We start from the raw sequence: 18,445 nt of genomic DNA, 5'->3' as shown, positions 1-18,445 counted from the left end.
CCACCGTCCTGTCAGCTCTTATGGTACCCCTACACTGCAAAACAAAGACATGATTATGTCGCAAAGACATATGCAGTGGGGGCAGCACAGTGCTCCATGAAGGATGCAAAGCTTTCATTTCTAACTGTAGAAGTCTGTACTGCACTGAAAGCCTTATTTGCCTGAGCTACTTAACTTATGTGTTATCTCTACACTACACACTGCAGCCTTTGACAATATTTAAACTCTTGTTTTAGGTATAGCACCCAGCACAAAAACTCCCCAGTGACCTACCCTGGTTTCTAGCCCTTACTTAAGCTAGACTTGCTTGTGTCTTCATTGCTACTGCTGTTGTTCTGGAGATATGTAAGTCAGAACAAATTCTTTCTTATTTCAAAACTCACACCTTAATTTTTCTATATAGGCATGTCATTTGCAATAAGCAATAATATGTTTGTCAGACAATAATAAATGACTGATTTCAACCTTGATCTTAGATATACTGCTACTGCTGGAAGACAAGACAAAACATTTGATCGATTAGTTTGACCGTCATCTTGTCAAGGATGGATGTTACACAGAAGCAGTTTTCTACTAAAGAGGTTGCCTAAAAAGAAAAACCATCCTTGTTTCTAGAGTAATACCTCCAGAAGCTTAGTGATGTATGAAATAAAAAAGCTGCACCATCCTTAATCAAGGCCTCTTCATAATATGAAGACATATATAATTGCATTACTTCATGCTACTTATTTTATACTATGGCATCACTTTCAAATATATTTTCTAGGTAGCAGTTGCCAGAGAAGGTACTAATTTTCATTTAAGCCAAACTTCCAAAATTTCCAAATGCTTACTTGTCTTGGGGAAGTAATGTATTTATGTGAACAAGCAAAGAAGACACCATTAAATTTTTCACTTAGTCACCAGTATCAGTCATTGGTACCTTCATGTTTACAGTGAGAAACTACATTGTGTGTCTTGTCTGGTGAGGAATTGGTCTGCTTTTTTTCTTTTGACACAACCTTGGGTTTAAGATGCATTTGAAATTCATTTTATAATATCTTACTCAATGTCTGAGCTATTTGTTATTCAGCAAGTTCTGTTGGCCACTGCTTCTTATTCAGCTGAATGGCAGAAATGACCATTCTGTATTATTTTTTAGCACTGTAAGCAAAGGCAAGGTAATAAATGCTACTTAGACTTGAAAAACACTGCAGAGCTAACCCCCAAATGCCCAGCAATGAAATCAATGAGCAGCAAAATCTGAATCAATTATTATTCTATATCTGGAAAATATGGACAGCTAAGAGTTTTCCAAAGTGACCAAAACAGAGTCTGTAAGAGTCTGTAAAGCTTGTCCTGGGCCATAACTAGAATTTCCTCTGCTTTATGGACATAAAACTATCACAATGAATATTTTTAAATGCAGAGAAAAATGCCACAAGAAAACTTAAGAGCTTATGGGAAAGACTAAAAATAATTGGAAATGGTTTATGTTTGTGAACAGGTAGATTGTTTCAGAGGAGTGCAATGCAAAGTGAAGAAATTCAATATTAAAATCAATGTAAAGGCCCTGCCAAACAAGTATAATGTAAAACACGGTAGGACTGCAATTTTACTATTGCAGATTCATGCAAATAGTCTTAAAACAGATAGAAGACAATCCTGAATACAATCATGACATGGAGTAACACAAACATATTCTAGTAAGCCCTTGCCAGGCTCACTGTGAAACTGCTACTCCAAGTCATCAAAACCACGAACCAATTTAAGTTTTAAAAAATGAGTACATATTAAGCTCACAATACATCTTTTTAAATGAGAACTGAGACTTTTATTTACTTATTTAATGCAGGAGCTGGATTTTGAAAGCAAAAACCAAACACAAAAAACCTGTCCACTTCCCATCACATATTGTAAGGATTGCTATAAAACTTGTTTTCACAGCCCTGAAATTATCTTTCCTGAACATTTACTTTCATCTGCCATTAAAGTGCTCAGTCAACAGAACCAGTACAGCAAATAACTTTCTTACACACTCTGTCACTAGCGAGCCCTGGACTGCAATGCGGAAAGGAGTCTCAAAGATGAGAAAATACTATGGGAGACACGCTAAGTTTCATCCTTGGCTTCTGTTCATCCTCCTAACAAAGGAAACTCACCAAGAAAACAATTGTCCAGAGCAGAGTGATTAGAGACCAGCGATGACCTGTCAGGTGTAATCATGTTCAATCCACCACACTGCTCCAGACCAACACTGAGTCTTGAAAGTGGAAGATTTCGCAGTCCTTGACCAGAGAGCCCCAGCACTTCATTCCCACAAGAAATGGCTGAAACACTTCAGTCACTAGTGAAATCACATCACTATGGACAGCTCAAGTAATATCAAGTGAATCTATAAATATATTATAACTTGGAAAATTCTTGCTCTAAAGCATTAGTTTCCATTAATTTCTGTACTGTACCCTCATCACAATCACACGTAGCCTCTGCTCTATAAGACTAAGCAATTAACTAAGCAATACCAAATGGGGGAGAAATAATTTTTCATAAGTTTTCACATCAGTGGAAAAATTACCTGCATTAAAAAAAAACCCAGCAGTGACTGTGTGCCTTATATTTACATACTGATAGTTTTAGAATAGCTGTCTTTAGCTTAGTTTTTACAGCCCCTTTCCACGGTAAAATCTAGGGCCACTGAAATCAGCGATGTCAAGAGTTCACCTACTGTGAATATGGAAAGAATAATCTTTTTCTTTCTTCCTCCTTTTACAAGCTGCATGGAAAAACATTTGGATGCATGTGTAGGTTTTGCTAACTTACGCTTTTTTGTTTATATTAGTATCTGAATATGCAGCAGGATGGCTCTGAGCACATGAGAAACATTTCTTGAACTACAGCTGAATTAAAACAATTAAATTTTGTACTTAGTTCTGAAAGTGATGGGGGAAGCAGTCATTCTTAGCTAGCACAGGACTAATTACTAGAAGCTAAATCCAAGCATTTATGAAAGAACTGTGCTCACAAAAAAAACTCTGCTGCAGAGGGAAATGGTTTGCCTGGAACGTAGCTGCCAAGGAAGCTCAAACCAGAAAGCAGAACACTTAGCAAGCTGGACAGGAAATGATCTCTTGTCTTGTAAACCTTTTAGATTTCCAAAGGGCTTCTGTTCTGCAGTAAAACAAAAGCAGATCTTCCAAATGTTTTCATGAGAAGCAACAGTAGTAGAACAGCAGCTCAAGGACTAAGGAACTTTCATAGGAAGGTGGGGAAACAATTTTATCCCTCTGGTCTGAACCATGCAGAACATCCATCAGGATTTGATTTTCCCAGCTTCAAGATGTCCCTGTCACCATGCTATTTTACTATTCTGGGGTGAGTACTCCTGTCCTCTTCTTCTAGTTTTGACTAGAAAATTCATCCTAGAGTTTCTCTTACAATGGAGAACACAGGGAATCAGGAGCTATGGATATTTTTTTTCTGCTGGTCATATGCATTCACGGACTTATCACAGTCTAAGCGAAGGACAGTTTAGATGATTCATCTCTCTGTTATATGGGCAACATATTTTTACTAAGATTCTGCCTTTTGCATTACTTTCTTTTTTCAATTATACAGATAATTCTGTCCCATCAGTAAGCTTGAAGTTAGTATTTTTCTGCCAGTTTATCACTTTATGCTTTTGAGCTGTAATCTCTGTGATCTGTAATTGACTGGAAACAATTGCCTGTGATTAAACTAGTTATCAGCCTGCAATGTATCATAACCCCTTTATCTTACTACTCAAGGAAACTTCACATGAAACAGCATCAAAATATTTCTTAAAATTAGGAAAGCCTTGAGGTATCTAGAAAGTGCATCTTTACATGCTGTTAGCAATCTGGTCTCTATGAGGCTTATACATGCTATCACGAACTTCAATATGTATGACATATTTAACACAGGTTCACGGCCTGTTGCACACATATTTACAAGTTTAGGAGTCGTGAAGAGTATTGCTACATTTTAAGTGGGCAGCTTCATGTCTGCTGCTCCTTCGATTTTCTCAGTGCCTCAGTGATTCTGAAATCAGACCAGAGAGAAAAAGAATCAAAGAACCTAAATGAACTCCCAACGAAGCAATAAAAAGACTGCACAAACCTCAGTAAAAGCTGAATCAGAGCCAAAAGGATCCATCTTGATATCTGTATTCTATATTTTGTAAAACTCTGCTGTCACAGGGAAAACCTGTGGTCAAGCACTGATCTTAAGTATCAAGCTGTTTCTATGAAAATTACTGAGAACAGGATGGACCAGCAGACAGGGATGACTGTCACATTGAATGCGTATTTCTCCTAATACACAAAAAAGAAAACATTCTGGAAAGATTGTCCTGAAACTTCCTAAAATTCTGGCAATAATTTTAAGAGAAACCTTTCTTTCACAACCTGGCACCCTCAAACCAGGCTGGTGGCACTCAAAAATGTTTTGGAAGAGCAAGAATATTTTTATGTATGCAAGTTTGCTGTCTACTCTTTTGGCAAAAAATAGAATTTGTTGAAATGGCCAGTCAACAGGTATCATTCTCCTTGTCCTTCCTCTTTGTAGCTTCTACAAAAAAAAATAACTATTGCCATATGTCCATTTCTTAGAGAGATGTTGGCCTCATGCTCTTCAGATAGTGGGCTGAAGTTGGGGAACTGACCAGCTGCCTTCATCAAGAACATTATTCTCAGAATTGGGTCCAGAAGTTATTGTTATAGATACTGGCTGTTAGAAGTTGATCACACAGCTAAGTACTGTTATGAATTATTTGAAACAGTTCCTCAAAGCTCATAAATCACCAATCACTCATCTTCCAGACCAATCACCACTTCAGATTTAACTCTACCATGAGAAGACTTCTGCACAAATGAAAAGAAAGTGACTGATAAACTCCTAGTCTGAGAAGCAAGAGTCATGAATGTCGGCCAGATCTATCTCCGCCACTCGCAAAGGCAGCTACTCACAGTCTTACACTCCCCCAGCAGGCCACAAATATAAGCATTGGCATGGTATCAGCCACGTTCTTAAGAGCCCCAGAAATACTTTGATTGCTTTAAATGGTTCTCTGTTATTAGCTTTCCTGTTCTCCCATTCTAACATCCAGCTAGCTTTGCTTATTTTCAGCTGAATGCTTTTAGGTGCATCTGTCTAGGGAACTGCAGGCCCAGCAGTACACCCAGCTTTCCAAGCGGCACTGAGTGCTCATGAATTGAGAACATCAAACAAAAAATGTAACTTTAATTAGCTTTAAAGATTGTCTCAACCAGTGGGTTAGAAGTGCTTTTATTCCATGTAAGGACATCTTAAATGTGACAGTCCCCTGCAGACAAATCTATAAAGCTGAAAGAGGAAAATCAAAATCACTTAAAACAATTGCAATCTCTACAAAAACGTTACATAAAATTATGAAGTCAAGACATTAAACAGGACATGTCAGGCTAAATGACATTAGTAGATGCCAAAATATTTAATGAGCTTCCCTACTCCATTTTCACTTGGAGGGGAGGGGGTAGCAGAAATCATGAACAACATTCTTGTTTGCTAAATAAAGGTTGATGGAAGATAGAAAATGGGACTGCGATTCCTGTGTTCCCAACTCTTCATGGACTTCGGTGCAATCTCAGACAAGTGAGCTTAACATATTGTGCCTCCTTCTCTCCAGCTGTAACAAAATATTTATTATGGGAGGGCTTGCCAGACTCTGGGCACTAGTAAATAAAAGGGATACTTGTATTACAAAACCTGTAAAGTGATTCTAGCTTATATGAAATACATGGCTTGACTTCCATTTATACAATCTATGCCTGGACTGCTACAGCAAGATGCATCTCAGAGAGCGAAGGAGTGGTTAGCAAAATGGATGGTGTCACTTTATCACTGAGGAAACCACTTGCTTTTTCATAAAACACGTCTATCTTCGTAGTTTCCAGGTACTATATGCCCTTCAGTCTGACTGAACAAGGACAGGATGTTTAACTAAAATAGGCAACACTCTTAAACAAATACACTTCCCAACCACTATTGTCTGCCTTTCTTCAGAACCCCTTGTCATCACTAAATGGCAAGTACTTCTGCAAGTATGAGAAATAATGAGGCCTGGTTCTCTATACTCATGATTCTCATTCCTCACTGTTTTGATCACAGCTTCTCTTCAGCTCAGGCACTGAATAAAGGCTCATAACTACTTGGATTCTCTGATGTATAACTAGGGTTGAGCTCACACTGAAGTTTCTTCCCCTTCCCCATTCTCATGAAACCTGGAGGGACATCATTATCCCTCTGCCAAATCTGACTGAAATTTGTCAGTAAATTTCAAACTTACTGGAGAGGGGTGGGGGGTGGAACTTAGAACACAAGATAGCAGTCATACACACACAAGCAGATTGTGATCAAACAAACTTTGGTTTTGAGGCAAACAGGCTGAAAGCAGCTGTAAGAAAAATTCTATTTGCACACTACAAGTAATTTTCCATTATCAATAATTCTTTAAAAGAAAAATCTCCATTTGTGAAAGAAAAGAGAAGGAAAAAAAGTGCAGAAGTAGCTAAGCCATTAAACATTAACGATGAATTTGCAAGACAGAAACAAGAGACTTCAGACATACCAGTGGTATTTAACAAATAACATTCTGAGCGGCAAAAAGTGCTCTCATTTCAGCATTGTAATGCACCTTAAATCCCGAAATGAATCCTCAGCAGTGCATGCTTATTAAGTTGTGTTATTCAACCCATCTTCTACCTTCACAGTTCCTGTAATACAGGATATTTTCCAGGCAAAACTTAAATCCACAACACTGTGTAGATAGAGCACTCAATTAGCTCTGTCTCTTAAAACTCATTTTCCTCCTCCTCTTCTATTCATGCTTCTGACACACGAGCTGGTATAATTTTTAGAACTCCAATTTTGCAGCCCCCTCGCGGCTGTTAGACCTCCCACCACTTTCTCAACAGGCTTTTCTTTAGTCAAAAAGAAAAAAAAAATTAAAAAAATCAAAAGATCACTTTTCAAATGGAGAAACATCTGGCAACTGCAATTTCCATGACAATGTCTTGACTACAGATAATTCTCAATCTAAATCTTATATTTAGAAGCTCACTGGTGAATTTTGCAAGCATATCTCTTTTTATCCCTCCCCCTTGTAGAAAGCAAATCCTGCCTATTGAAAATTTCACCCAAATTCTATACAACTATTTCAAACTAATGAAGTATTAGTTAAATTATTAAAATTCTTAATTGTCTTTGGGAATCTATTGAGTCAGACACTTAGATTTTTACATTTACAACATTTACCCTGCTGCAAATAGGTGCTATTGCTTTTAGATCCACAGTTATCTGACTCCCAGTGTTACTTCTACCTAAGCTTCTCAGATGCCTTTATATATGACTATCTATGTTCATATGGCTATTGCTGCCTGGACCATCTGTTATGAAGTAACATGGGCATACTTCTGTCTCTGTAACATTAACAAAGTCAATCTTCCTCATGGACAAGGATCAGAGTTCAGTAAATCATCCTCATATGCTCAGAGGTCACGATGAACAGAGCTCTAGAAGGCTGAAGGCCCCAGATTTTCATCTCAGATTTAGGAATCTACAATCCTACCTCACATCAGCAATATTATCTGGCTGTGTGGTGAATTTACTAAGCGAGAAATCTTCTTTTACTACTAGATTATGTAAATTCTGCAAGCTTCCTATGATGCGTGTAGGCATGATTAGTGTAACCTATTATTTTATTTTTTTTCCAGTCTCTCATATACAAGAATCAAGAATTCAAATCCTCAACCATTAAATCCAATCCTCTGCTATTACATGTTATATTTAATTACTTAGTTACAGGATTCATGTTATTTTTCTAATTATGGAACACAATTTCTCTAAAACACATGAAGGATGCCATACTGCTGTTTACTGATCTGTGAAGACAGATTTAGCTTTAGAAGACCAGCTAAACCTTGTCTTTAGGGGAATATGTCACCATTTAATGCATGTTACAAGATACACTTTATAAAGCTGCAGATCACAAGTTATATTATTGTGCTCCTAATTACATGATGACAGGTAATTCCTCTAAGAGTAGTCAGTAGTGCTCAGCATGTGCCTATCTGCCTCCACTAATTCAAGAAGAATCTGACAGTGGTTTTAGCAAAAGCAGAACTGTTCCCTGACTCAGAACAGCATTTGTAACACAAGTCATCTCACATCATTACATTTGAACATAAAGTTTAGGTGCTTTGCACCTAATCAGTCAGTAGTGGCAGAACTAACGCTGCCATGGTCAGCTGCTGAATGCTGGGTCTCTGACTTTGAACTATGAGGTTAGTGTCTGCATGTGATCCCAGAAAGGGAAACAGGGCTACACATACATTGAACTACCCGTGCACATCCCATTACACAATCCAACCTATATTGTACTTACAGGAAAAACACTTTTGAAAGGCTCAAAACTTGTCCCAACACTAAAGTTGATGGCAATACTCAAAAGTAGTCTTCTTTTGTAGACATTGTTCCTCTGGCAAAATTTCAACTTTCAATTTCCAACCTTTTTAGAACTAAAGCTCTTCAGAGGAACACTGATTTTTTTTTTTTTTTTTTTTTTTTTTAATTAGGATTCTGAAATGTTTTCAGTATTTTTCCCCACACATTCTTATTCAAGTCTTCCATTAAATTCTCAAACTCCAGTAGAATCTGTCTTGGAAATTTCAAGCAGAATGGTTTAAATTTCAGGAAGTTATGAGCAGCTGGAAGTAGAGGTTTGAAAGGAAACACCTACAAATCCTGAACCAAAACTGTCAACAGCACTTCAAAGTAGAATAATGCCTACAGCATCTTCAGATTATCTCAGCTCATAATAACGTTCTGAAAAACATTTTTAACAAGAACTGGTTAGTTGCCTTGGAATCACAGCTAAGGGAGAGAGGGTCCTTCAGCCAGCCGATACCTCGAGCATTAGCACCCAGGACTTTGCGTGAATGCTCTAAAGACCCCACATGCTGCATCTACCCTGAACAGTCAGAGCTTATAACAGTCGAGTAACAATTTATATCCTATGAAGTAGACACACAGCTCTGCCGACACGTTTCTTATTCATTACTGTAAGTGCTTAAAGCAAGCATTTTGTCTGCACTACTGTTTAACCAAATGTTGATGTTAAAATACTATTTTTTCTCAGATTGTGTCAAACATTAATTCTAAGATAGTTAGACTAAATCCAGATTTCAGCTGGTACAGATGTCGTGGTCATATATCCTTCATTTTGAAGTCAGACTAGTGACAAGCTACATGTGAACAGAAGTTTTCATGATAAAAGCTGGTCAGCAACTTCCCATTAGTAAAGCTGTCTAAAAGTAAAAACTTCTGTGGAGTAGAGGAAGCAGAGTCGGTAAGTATAATCACATTCTTAAGCTCTGCCAATCCTAACAGGCTTTTACAGGTTCATCTTATGAAGATTTGTTCTACAAATCAAAGATTTATTTCTCTCCCAGAGCATAGGACTTCTGTCATCACAGTTTTGAGCAGACTGTTATTCCCCAGAGATGCGAAGGTCTCTGCTAGATGCAGACAGTGACTAAGAGATTCCAATCCCATACACAGTTTTGGTCAAGTTGCTTAGTCCCACCTTCATAGCTGCCCCCTCCATTAGTGCATTTGATGTTCATCACTTTTAGAAAAAGGAGGCTTTATTTCCCACTTTATCCATTTGTAAAATGGGAATAATCCTCATCATTCCTTTCACAGAAGGAGAGCAAGATTTAATAGCTAAAATATCCATACCATTTAGGCATTATAAATCCCCCTTGGTTTTGCCAAAAACAGGGCAGAGGCAGTTCAGTTAGTTCATCCTCATTTCCTGCCTCACTGCAGCACAGGAACCAGACAGCTGTGAAAGGAGTCAGAACGGGCAGCTAATGCTGCCCAGCACGCTCCCTCTGCAATGGCCACCAGGTACCACTGCTAGTCCAGAACGTCAGTGGCTGCAAGGATTGGATCCAGACCACAGCTCCCCCTCTCCTCCTCAGTGACTTGGGGATGTTCAGACTTAGAGGCCGTGGTTCAGTCATTAAAAAGCATGCCGTAGCAGAGAACATCAGACAGAGCGAGGGCAGCACTGCTATTATCTAACTAGAAAATATACACCATAATATAGTCCTGCTCCTAGATACTACAGTAACAGAAAGAATCTATAGAAAGGGTAAAAAGAGGGATACTAAGTTTAGTGAAGGATCATGCTTAAATGTACACGTGTCCATGAGGAAGAACAGGTACACTGCCTCAAGCATGCATGCCCACATCTCCCCCCTTCCTATGTGTAGACCTCTGTTATATGTGGCTCTCTTTCCAAGTGTGTTAGAACATTCTGCAGAAAAAATGTGATTTTTAAAAAATAATTCAGGTAGTTAAAATTATTGAAGAATCCCATGGAAAGAACATGCAACAGGCTGGCTGGAACGCGTCTCCGGAGAAAGCCGCTTCTTTGCAAATACAAGAGCACCATCTAGTGCTCAAAAACAGGTTGAGCACCTTGTTTAAACCTCAAGAATTAACTTCTGAAATGCTCAGTAAGAAAACGGCTCAGTTTGCTATCTCTTCCTAGTGCACTATGCCTCCAAATTAGTAACCTTGTAAGAGGAGGTAGAAATTACTAAATTATAAAGGACTAATCACCACAGCCTGGGCGATGAAGTCCTTTCACACAGGAAAACTGCTGATGCACGGGCACGGGGCCTTCTTCAATACTCAGCCTCCAAAAATGCCAATACCATGTGTTTTAAATGAGTATCAGAGTCGTCCACTCCAGGACAACTTACAGGGGCCATCTCGCAGAAGTTTATCTCATACTGGAAACTTATTTCTTTATAGACATTATCGTGAGGAAAAAAAAAAAGAATTTCTACTTTCCGCATATGCTCATCTCATCAGGGGATATTCTCATTACATACATAAATACTTGCTATGCTCTCATTCTTATAATAAACTGTGCCACTGTCTTCCAAAGCCCAGCTGTATAAAAATCTACTCCCTTTATCAAACCTTACATTGGTTTTTCCTTCCATTTTGTTGGCTGGGAGAGAACTACTGGGTTCCACCCACAAAACACTACTGAGGGAGTGACCTTGGCATGTTGCTTAGGTACCAGTGCCTCTGGTTTCCATTTGTGTAAGGACACAAAATAGTTTGGGAGGATTAGGCCAAGCACAGTGCCTACTTCCAGGAATGAGTACTTTTGGTGATTATTCCTGGTAGCCGCAATTATAGTTAAAGGTCAATGTTCATGGAAAAAGCCCTCTTCATGGTCACAGCAATAGGTGTTCCCTACTACCACAGTTTCTCACCAGCCAGTTAATGATTAGCAGAGTATCCCACCTGGATATACTAGATCACCATAATATTTTAGAAATCAACATTAAAATGTTCAACTGAACAGCCAAAAACACTTTTCAGAGGCTCACTATTCCCTTGGCTTAAATGAAACAGGCACTACTGACCAGAAGAAGATAAAAGGTTCAGGTTTTAGTATTTAGCCACTGACAGTCAGGGGTTGGAGGACACGACACATGAGATGAGGCTGAGAGAACTGGGTCTGCTCAGGTTGGAGAAGAGTAGGCTGAGGGTGGTCTTACTGCTGTCTACAGCTACCTAACTGGAAGACACAGAGTAGATGGAGCTAGACTCTTCTTGAAGGTGCACAGTGATAGCAAAAAAGGCAAAGGACACAAATTGAAGCATGGGAAATTCCAGTTACATATTAGGAAAAAAAAAATATCCCAAGAGGGTGGTCAAACACTGGAACAGGCTACCCAGAGAAGGCGTGCAATCTCCATCTTTGGAGATGCTCAGGACTCGCCTGGACATGGCCAAGAGCACGCTGGTCTGATTAAACCTGTTTTGAGCAGGGAGTTGGACAGGATAATCCCAGGTGGTCCCTTCCAACCTAAATGATGATTCTGTGATTTTTACTGTCAGCTTGGCGGCTCCTTGCCCAAAGGTAACGTCCATCCTTCCAAGCTTCTCCAGAGCCTACCCAATGTATGTTGGGCTCATACATTAACACGGGTGCAGATGTGCTTTCAAAAAATTAAGAGCTCTGACACAACATTCTTAAGTATAAATTTTATCCATATTAAGTCAGCCTGGAACAATTCTCTAAATAACCACTGGCTCTGTCATCAAATCGTATTTTTTTTATTGCCAACTGAAAAGAAAGTTTGTAACTTTTCTTTACTCCTGGCAACAGTTCACTGAGTAATTCCTGAATTTCTTCAGTTTCTGACAATATTAAAAAAAAAACCCAACCAAAACCAACCCCAAAACAAAACCCAACATACAATTAGAACAGATGTGTCAAAGTTATTAAGAACTGCACCTACAACTCTGGGTGTTAAAGAGAGAGTAATGTGGATTTTATCATTAGGTAATGCTACATAACTTTGCCTTTCATACTGCCAACTACTTGAGCCAATTAGTCAGAAGAGCCATCAATGCATCTAAAATTACTTTTAGAAAAACCGCAATTTCTGCAAGCCAAAGCCAAGACTTGGCTAGAGTAGGAGGTAATTTATCCCATGGATCCTGAACCTGTCAAAATTATATATATAGGGTGGTATTTTATATAGTATATAATGTCATAAAGATGACATCAAAACCAAACCTGGAACATTTTGCATTGAGCAATCAAATATATCTCACAGGAAAGTTATATTTTTAGCAGTTTTCATTTGGCTGACACAAGGTCAAAGATTCTGTTATTTTATCAGCTACATCTTCTGTAATGTACATAGCCTATCTATCTGCTCAAGAAGCAAATTAGCAGTGTTTAGAAACCACGTCATATTTTTGATGCTCATACGAAGACTCATCATGCAATAAGCATTTAAAGGCTACCTGATAGCATTTTGCTTATTTTTCCCCTCATATTGCATACAATGTTTTACTTTTCCCTGTGATCAAATGCTGCAATGACAGCTAGTCATTAGGCAAGGAAACTTGCCTTTGTGGTTAGTTCTGCCATGAAAGCTTACAACTGAAAGGGTCAGGCCACTTTGCACCTGAAAAAAATCAATGTAATCATCAGCCTGCACTCTGGTGAAAATGAGTCTTGTTTTAAGGCCAGTGAAGCAAATCTTCTCAAGCATTAGGAAATTGTCTTTTGGGGAGATTTTGCATCTTTTCCTGGAACAGTTAAAAATGCCTTTTTTTTTTTTTTTAAAGGAAAACTATTTTGCAACAAAAAGTACATAATTTGAAAATTATTAAAAGAAAAGTTAACATGCACTTGTTCAGGAAAGTCTATTAGCAGGAAAGAGTTTTCTCTGTTTATATGATCAGGTCTGAATGACAGCTCTTCACCAAAGCTATCCCATTTTACCAGCTAATCCAGTATGGTTGAGATTACTGTTTCCCAAATAAAACCCCTGTAAATCAAGGTATATTCCACAGCAGCCCCATGAGCTGTATTGCCTTTATAAAGGCTTCAGCTGAAAATTTGATCACACCATGATATGATAAGACCATGGGGAACCCAGGACTCACTGCTGTCAAGTTATAGAAATGGCTGATTCAATTCCTCTTTTCTAAGATCCATTTTCCAAAACATAAGTCTTTTCCACTGATGAATCAAAGCATTTTTTAAAATTACTCATTTTTCTTCCCTAAAGTCTAAATTGAAGATTTCCATGTTGATAATCTCTAAACTGGGTGTTTTACCAATGAACTATGATAACAACAACAACAAGAAGCATATAACATACCAGTTGTAAAATTTCTGTTGAAGTGAGCTGAACTGCTCTTCTCCAGATATATTCAAGATTGTGGTCAAAATTACAAGACTGTGAGCTCTGGCAACCTACCCCAGGAGAATTTACTTCATATATATTTTCCCCCAAGTCTGCAAAAAGAGCTAAGGTAATTCCACCAACCATGTGCTTCTACATCCACAATATCAAAGCCAGTTGACATCATATTAGACAAGTCACCTGGCTTTTATGTGCCCTGATTTCTTAGGGGCAAGATGGAAATAATATTTGGCTATCCTGTTGTTCAAAGAGTTTTTGTAATATAGTCTGCAGTTGTCAGATGTGCGGGGTTAAGAATAACTGTTTTAAAGAGTGGAGGGAAAGGAAATCACCCAACTGCACCTATGTACAGCCTCCTCAGCTGCAATAAGGCTCTGTATCTGTGTGACATGCTGCTTGCATACAGAGGCCATTGTTCTCTGGCAAATGCTGTATATCCGGAAAACTTTCATAGAATCATGGAATAGAATCACAGCATGGTTTGGGACCTCAAAGATCATCTAATTCCAACCGCCTCTGCCATGGGCAGGGACACCCTCCACTAGACCACGTTGCCCAAAGCCCCATCCAACCTGGCCTTGAACACTTCCAGGGATGGGGCCTCCACAACCTCTTTGGGCAACCTGTTCCAGTGCCTCACCACCCTCACAGTAAAGAATTTCTTCCTAACATCTAATCTAAATCGACCCTCCTTCAGCTTAAACCCATTACCCCTTGTCCTATTGCTATACACCCTTGTAAACAGTCCCTCACCAGCTTTCCTGTAGGCCCCTTCAGGTACTGGAAAGCCACAATTAGGTCTCCCTGGAGCCTTCTCTTCTCCAGGCTGAACAACCCCAACTCTCTCAGCCTGTCCTCATAGGAGAGGTGCTCCAGCCCTCTGATTATCTTCATGGCCCTCCTCTGGACTCGCTCCAACAGCTCCATGTCTCTCCTGTACTGGGGCCCCCAGAGCTGGACGCAGTACTCCAGGTGGGGTCTCACAAGAGCGGAGTAGAGGGGCAGGATCACCTCCCTCGACCTGCTGGTCACACCTCTTTGGATGCAGCCCAGGACACGGTTGGCTTTCTGGGCTGCAAGCGCACACTGCTGGGTCACGTTCAGCTTTTCATCAACCAACACCCCCAAGTCTTTCTTCTCCTCAGGGCTGCTTTCAATCCATTCTCCGCCCAGCCTGTAGTTATGCTTGGGATTGCCCCAACCCATGTGCAGGACCTTGCACTTGGCCTTGTTGAGCTTCAAGTGTCAGGGTGCACCAAACTCACTAATAAAAAGAAACTAACGTTGTTAAGATGATGGTCTAATATGTCTCTGCATATGATTACATGAAAGGCACCATTAAAGAATAATGCATTCCAGCAGCCAAGTGAGATGGCACATCTCAGATGGAGACAAGCAAGTTTCCCTTTGGGAATTTACTGCTCATCATCCACAGCTGCCATGTGTCACACATGTACAATCAAGATGCCAGAATGCATTAGAGCTGATTTGAAATACTGTCATCTGATGACAATGAAAACTGTTTTCCAATGATTAGCAGATCTTTAAGCCAAAGTGCTGTCCATAGAAAGACAAATAACTGTAAGATATTTCAGAACATTTCTTCCCTTACCTTCCACCACAGTTATGTGCCTAGTTTTACAATACACACAACTACTTCCAGTACGCTGCTTCCATATGACTGAAGTATAGGATCTATCGCAAATACGCTCCAAACTGATTCCACTAAAAATGATTACATTTTTCTTTCTGTGGCCATGATATGACTTGTAACTTCTTTTTTTTTTCCTGAGTAGGTATATATATTAAAACTAATGCAATCTATACAACTGACTGGAAGCAACACAATACTAAAGGCCGGCCAAGCTTTCTAGCAGAAAATTCATTACTTTCAGAATATAATTAGGTTCCTGAGGCTAAAATCCAGCTTGTAGATCAATATGTGAACCCACCAGAAAGAGTCTTTTATTTTTTTTTTTGATTCATTGTTCCTGAGAACACATGTTTCAAAAATGTTTGAGATGGATCAGGCGTGTAGAGGCATGATGTCCAACAGTCACATAACTTATCCCTTTCCCAGGATGCTGTGTCCATACCTAATTGGGCAGCACACGTTCCCAAAACATCTGTTTTCCAGCTACCAAATTGTTCTTACTGTATTTTAGGAAACTGGCAGGAGGAAGGGTACAAGAGTGGGAAAATTGGTGACTTTGTAAGTATAAAAGAAACAAACAGGACTCTGTAACACTTGAAAGGCCAGAGAAAACCAAAAGAGAGCGAGCACTCAGGGCACTGGAGAAGGGCAAGAGACACAGTCAACTTCACTGCAATCTTTGGGAAGACAATGGAATGAATTATTAAGCAGTCAGTTGTCGACCATCTAAGAAAACAATATGATAATAAAAAAGCAGATAATGTGAATTGGTTAAGAAGAAAACTCTAATACAGTGAGCAAAGGAGAAGCCATAGATGTGACAAACTTGGCTTTGATTGGGCTTTTAATATAAGTCACCTGAGAGTCTAACAAGCTGAGTAGGGAATTATGGCCTGAAGAGCAGTTATCACTACTATATGAATAAATAATTAGGAATACTTCTCTTGCAAACTAGGAGTCAAATGGGGTTCCACAGTGATCTGCCACACACCTAGCTTTATTTCATATTTCCCTTATTACACTGACAATGAAACTGAGAAAGTGGACTTTCAGAATCTGGGCTAACTAAGGTGGGAAAGATTGCAAGCAGTTTACTAAACAGGACTCAAAATGATGATCTGAAAATTCTATAGAGATAGATGCAAAGTACTACAATGATGATCAAGAAAACAAATTCAAATACAATGGGAAAAACTAGGCAGACCACAAAAACACAGGTAAAAAAATCTGAAAATTACAATGGGTTGCAGTTAGAGAGTGAGAGTGCAATGAGGTACAGCCGGGAAAAAAAGGATGGCAAACTTGGCACTATGAATATCTAAGACACAAGAAACAAGTATTTTGCTCTGCTCAGCAGCAGTGAAACACACATCAGTTGGCAAACAATGTACAGATTAAACACAACATTTAGAGAAAACTGCAGACAGAGTGGAAAAAATCTAACTTTAAAAACACATGATCAGTTGCAAAATACTAAAAGAAAAGAAATTTAGTGTAGAATAATGTGAAAAGAGGAAAGGGCGAAGTTATAATATTCAAGTTCTTCTGCACATAAAAGAAAAAAAATGGAATATCTTTATACCCACCAAGGACTGAACAAGTAATCACTGGCATAGTTTGCAGCACGGAATGTATTAGGAAAAAAGCTCAGTGAACTATAAAAATGATCACGTAATGGAATTATATCAACAGATCGTGCCGTTCCTGTCACTGAAGGCTCTTCAAAACAAATTAAACAAATTCACCATGAAATGTTTTGTTAGAGGTCACTCTAAGATTCAACACCACTTTAATCAATCAGTTAAATTGGTGTCATCTCAGAAATAAAGGGAGGTTAGAAACACATCACATTCATAGTAACAGTGAACTGCAACAAAGCAAATGTTTTACCTAAGTGACACCTGTGTGAACTCACAAAGCAGGACTTTTGCCAATGTGAATAAATTCAATATGGGAAGTGAAAATTACAATTTTGCTTGGATTAAAGAAAAGACCTGTAAGTCTTGTATTTGAAAATGAACAGTGGCATTCCTACTTAAGTAGCAAATGCTGATCTTGAGTTTGTGTTGTGAAAGCAAGGTGTAAACAAAGCGGCTACACAGGCCGGAGGAGCTGGGGCATATCCGAGCTGCTTGAGGCAGATATTTCAAGCTGAGCACGCTAGCAGGTGCGTCGGCCAGGCTCTTACACTTATCTTGCCTATGTGCTCGAGTACAAAATTCGATTCAAAGTTGTTGTGTTTTAATCAGCTTTGCAACACTGGTTTTTGCATACCATTTCCAGCAAAGGGGACCCAGTCAGTTGCTTTATCAGTGCAAACTGCGTTTTCATTAGTGCCCCCGCAACGACATCCTGTCATCTTCTTTGCATTACTGAACAGAAGATCCAGGCAAGAATAAAGACTGTCGCACCTGAAACGTATCCCCTTCTTAAAAATCACCAGCTGCCTTCCCGCTGGGTCCCTCATGAGTCTTCCTAATCCAGGACGGCTTGGAGGCGCAAACAGCTTTCCGTTTGGGTACCAACGGGACCTAACGGCGGTTTAAAGTTACCCGCCCACGGCGCCTCACAAGAGCTCTCAGAAAAGGGCGAGAGGAAGCAAAGGCCGGGGCAAACCTAACTCACCGGCGCCCACCGGGCCGCGGAGGCAGGCGGGGGACAGCGGCGGCACCTCCCCGCCCCGCTCACGCCGCCTGCACACCGGGGAGCGCAGCCCCTGGGGGGAGCCCTGGGCGGGCCCCTCCGCACCACCTGCCCCAGGGCTGAGCCTCGCCCTGCCGCCCGCCTCAGCAGCACCTCCGCATCACGGCGCGGAGCTGCCGCCACTCCCGTTCACGGTCCCCCCTCCCTCCCTCCCTCCCTCCCTCCCGGCAGCGCTCACCATGACGATGGCGGCGGGAGACAACCCTGCTGCCGCGAGCGCGACGTGACGCCAAGAGAAGACGCGCCCTGGCAACCGACGCCCCGCCCCCATACGCGGCTCAGGGATTGGGCG

General features: G+C 40.0%; 1 protein-coding gene across 1 annotated transcript in view; it reads right to left on the bottom strand.

Moving 5' to 3' along the window:
- The window catches only part of NME7 (NME/NM23 family member 7), a 93,317-nt gene extending 74,876 nt beyond the window's left edge, over nt 1-18,441 (bottom strand). Inside the window, 1 exon segment of the mRNA XM_075766248.1 lies at nt 18,332-18,441. Within this exon segment, the coding sequence (XP_075622363.1) occupies nt 18,332-18,424 (93 nt within the window). The 5' untranslated portion in view covers nt 18,425-18,441.
- Nucleotides 18,442-18,445: the final 4 nt, after the last annotated feature.

Source organism: Balearica regulorum, chromosome 1 (assembly GCF_011004875.1).
Source record: "Balearica regulorum gibbericeps isolate bBalReg1 chromosome 1, bBalReg1.pri, whole genome shotgun sequence".
Taxonomy (NCBI): Eukaryota; Metazoa; Chordata; class Aves; order Gruiformes; family Gruidae; genus Balearica; species Balearica regulorum.
This window is presented reverse-complemented; position numbering and strand designations above follow the sequence as displayed.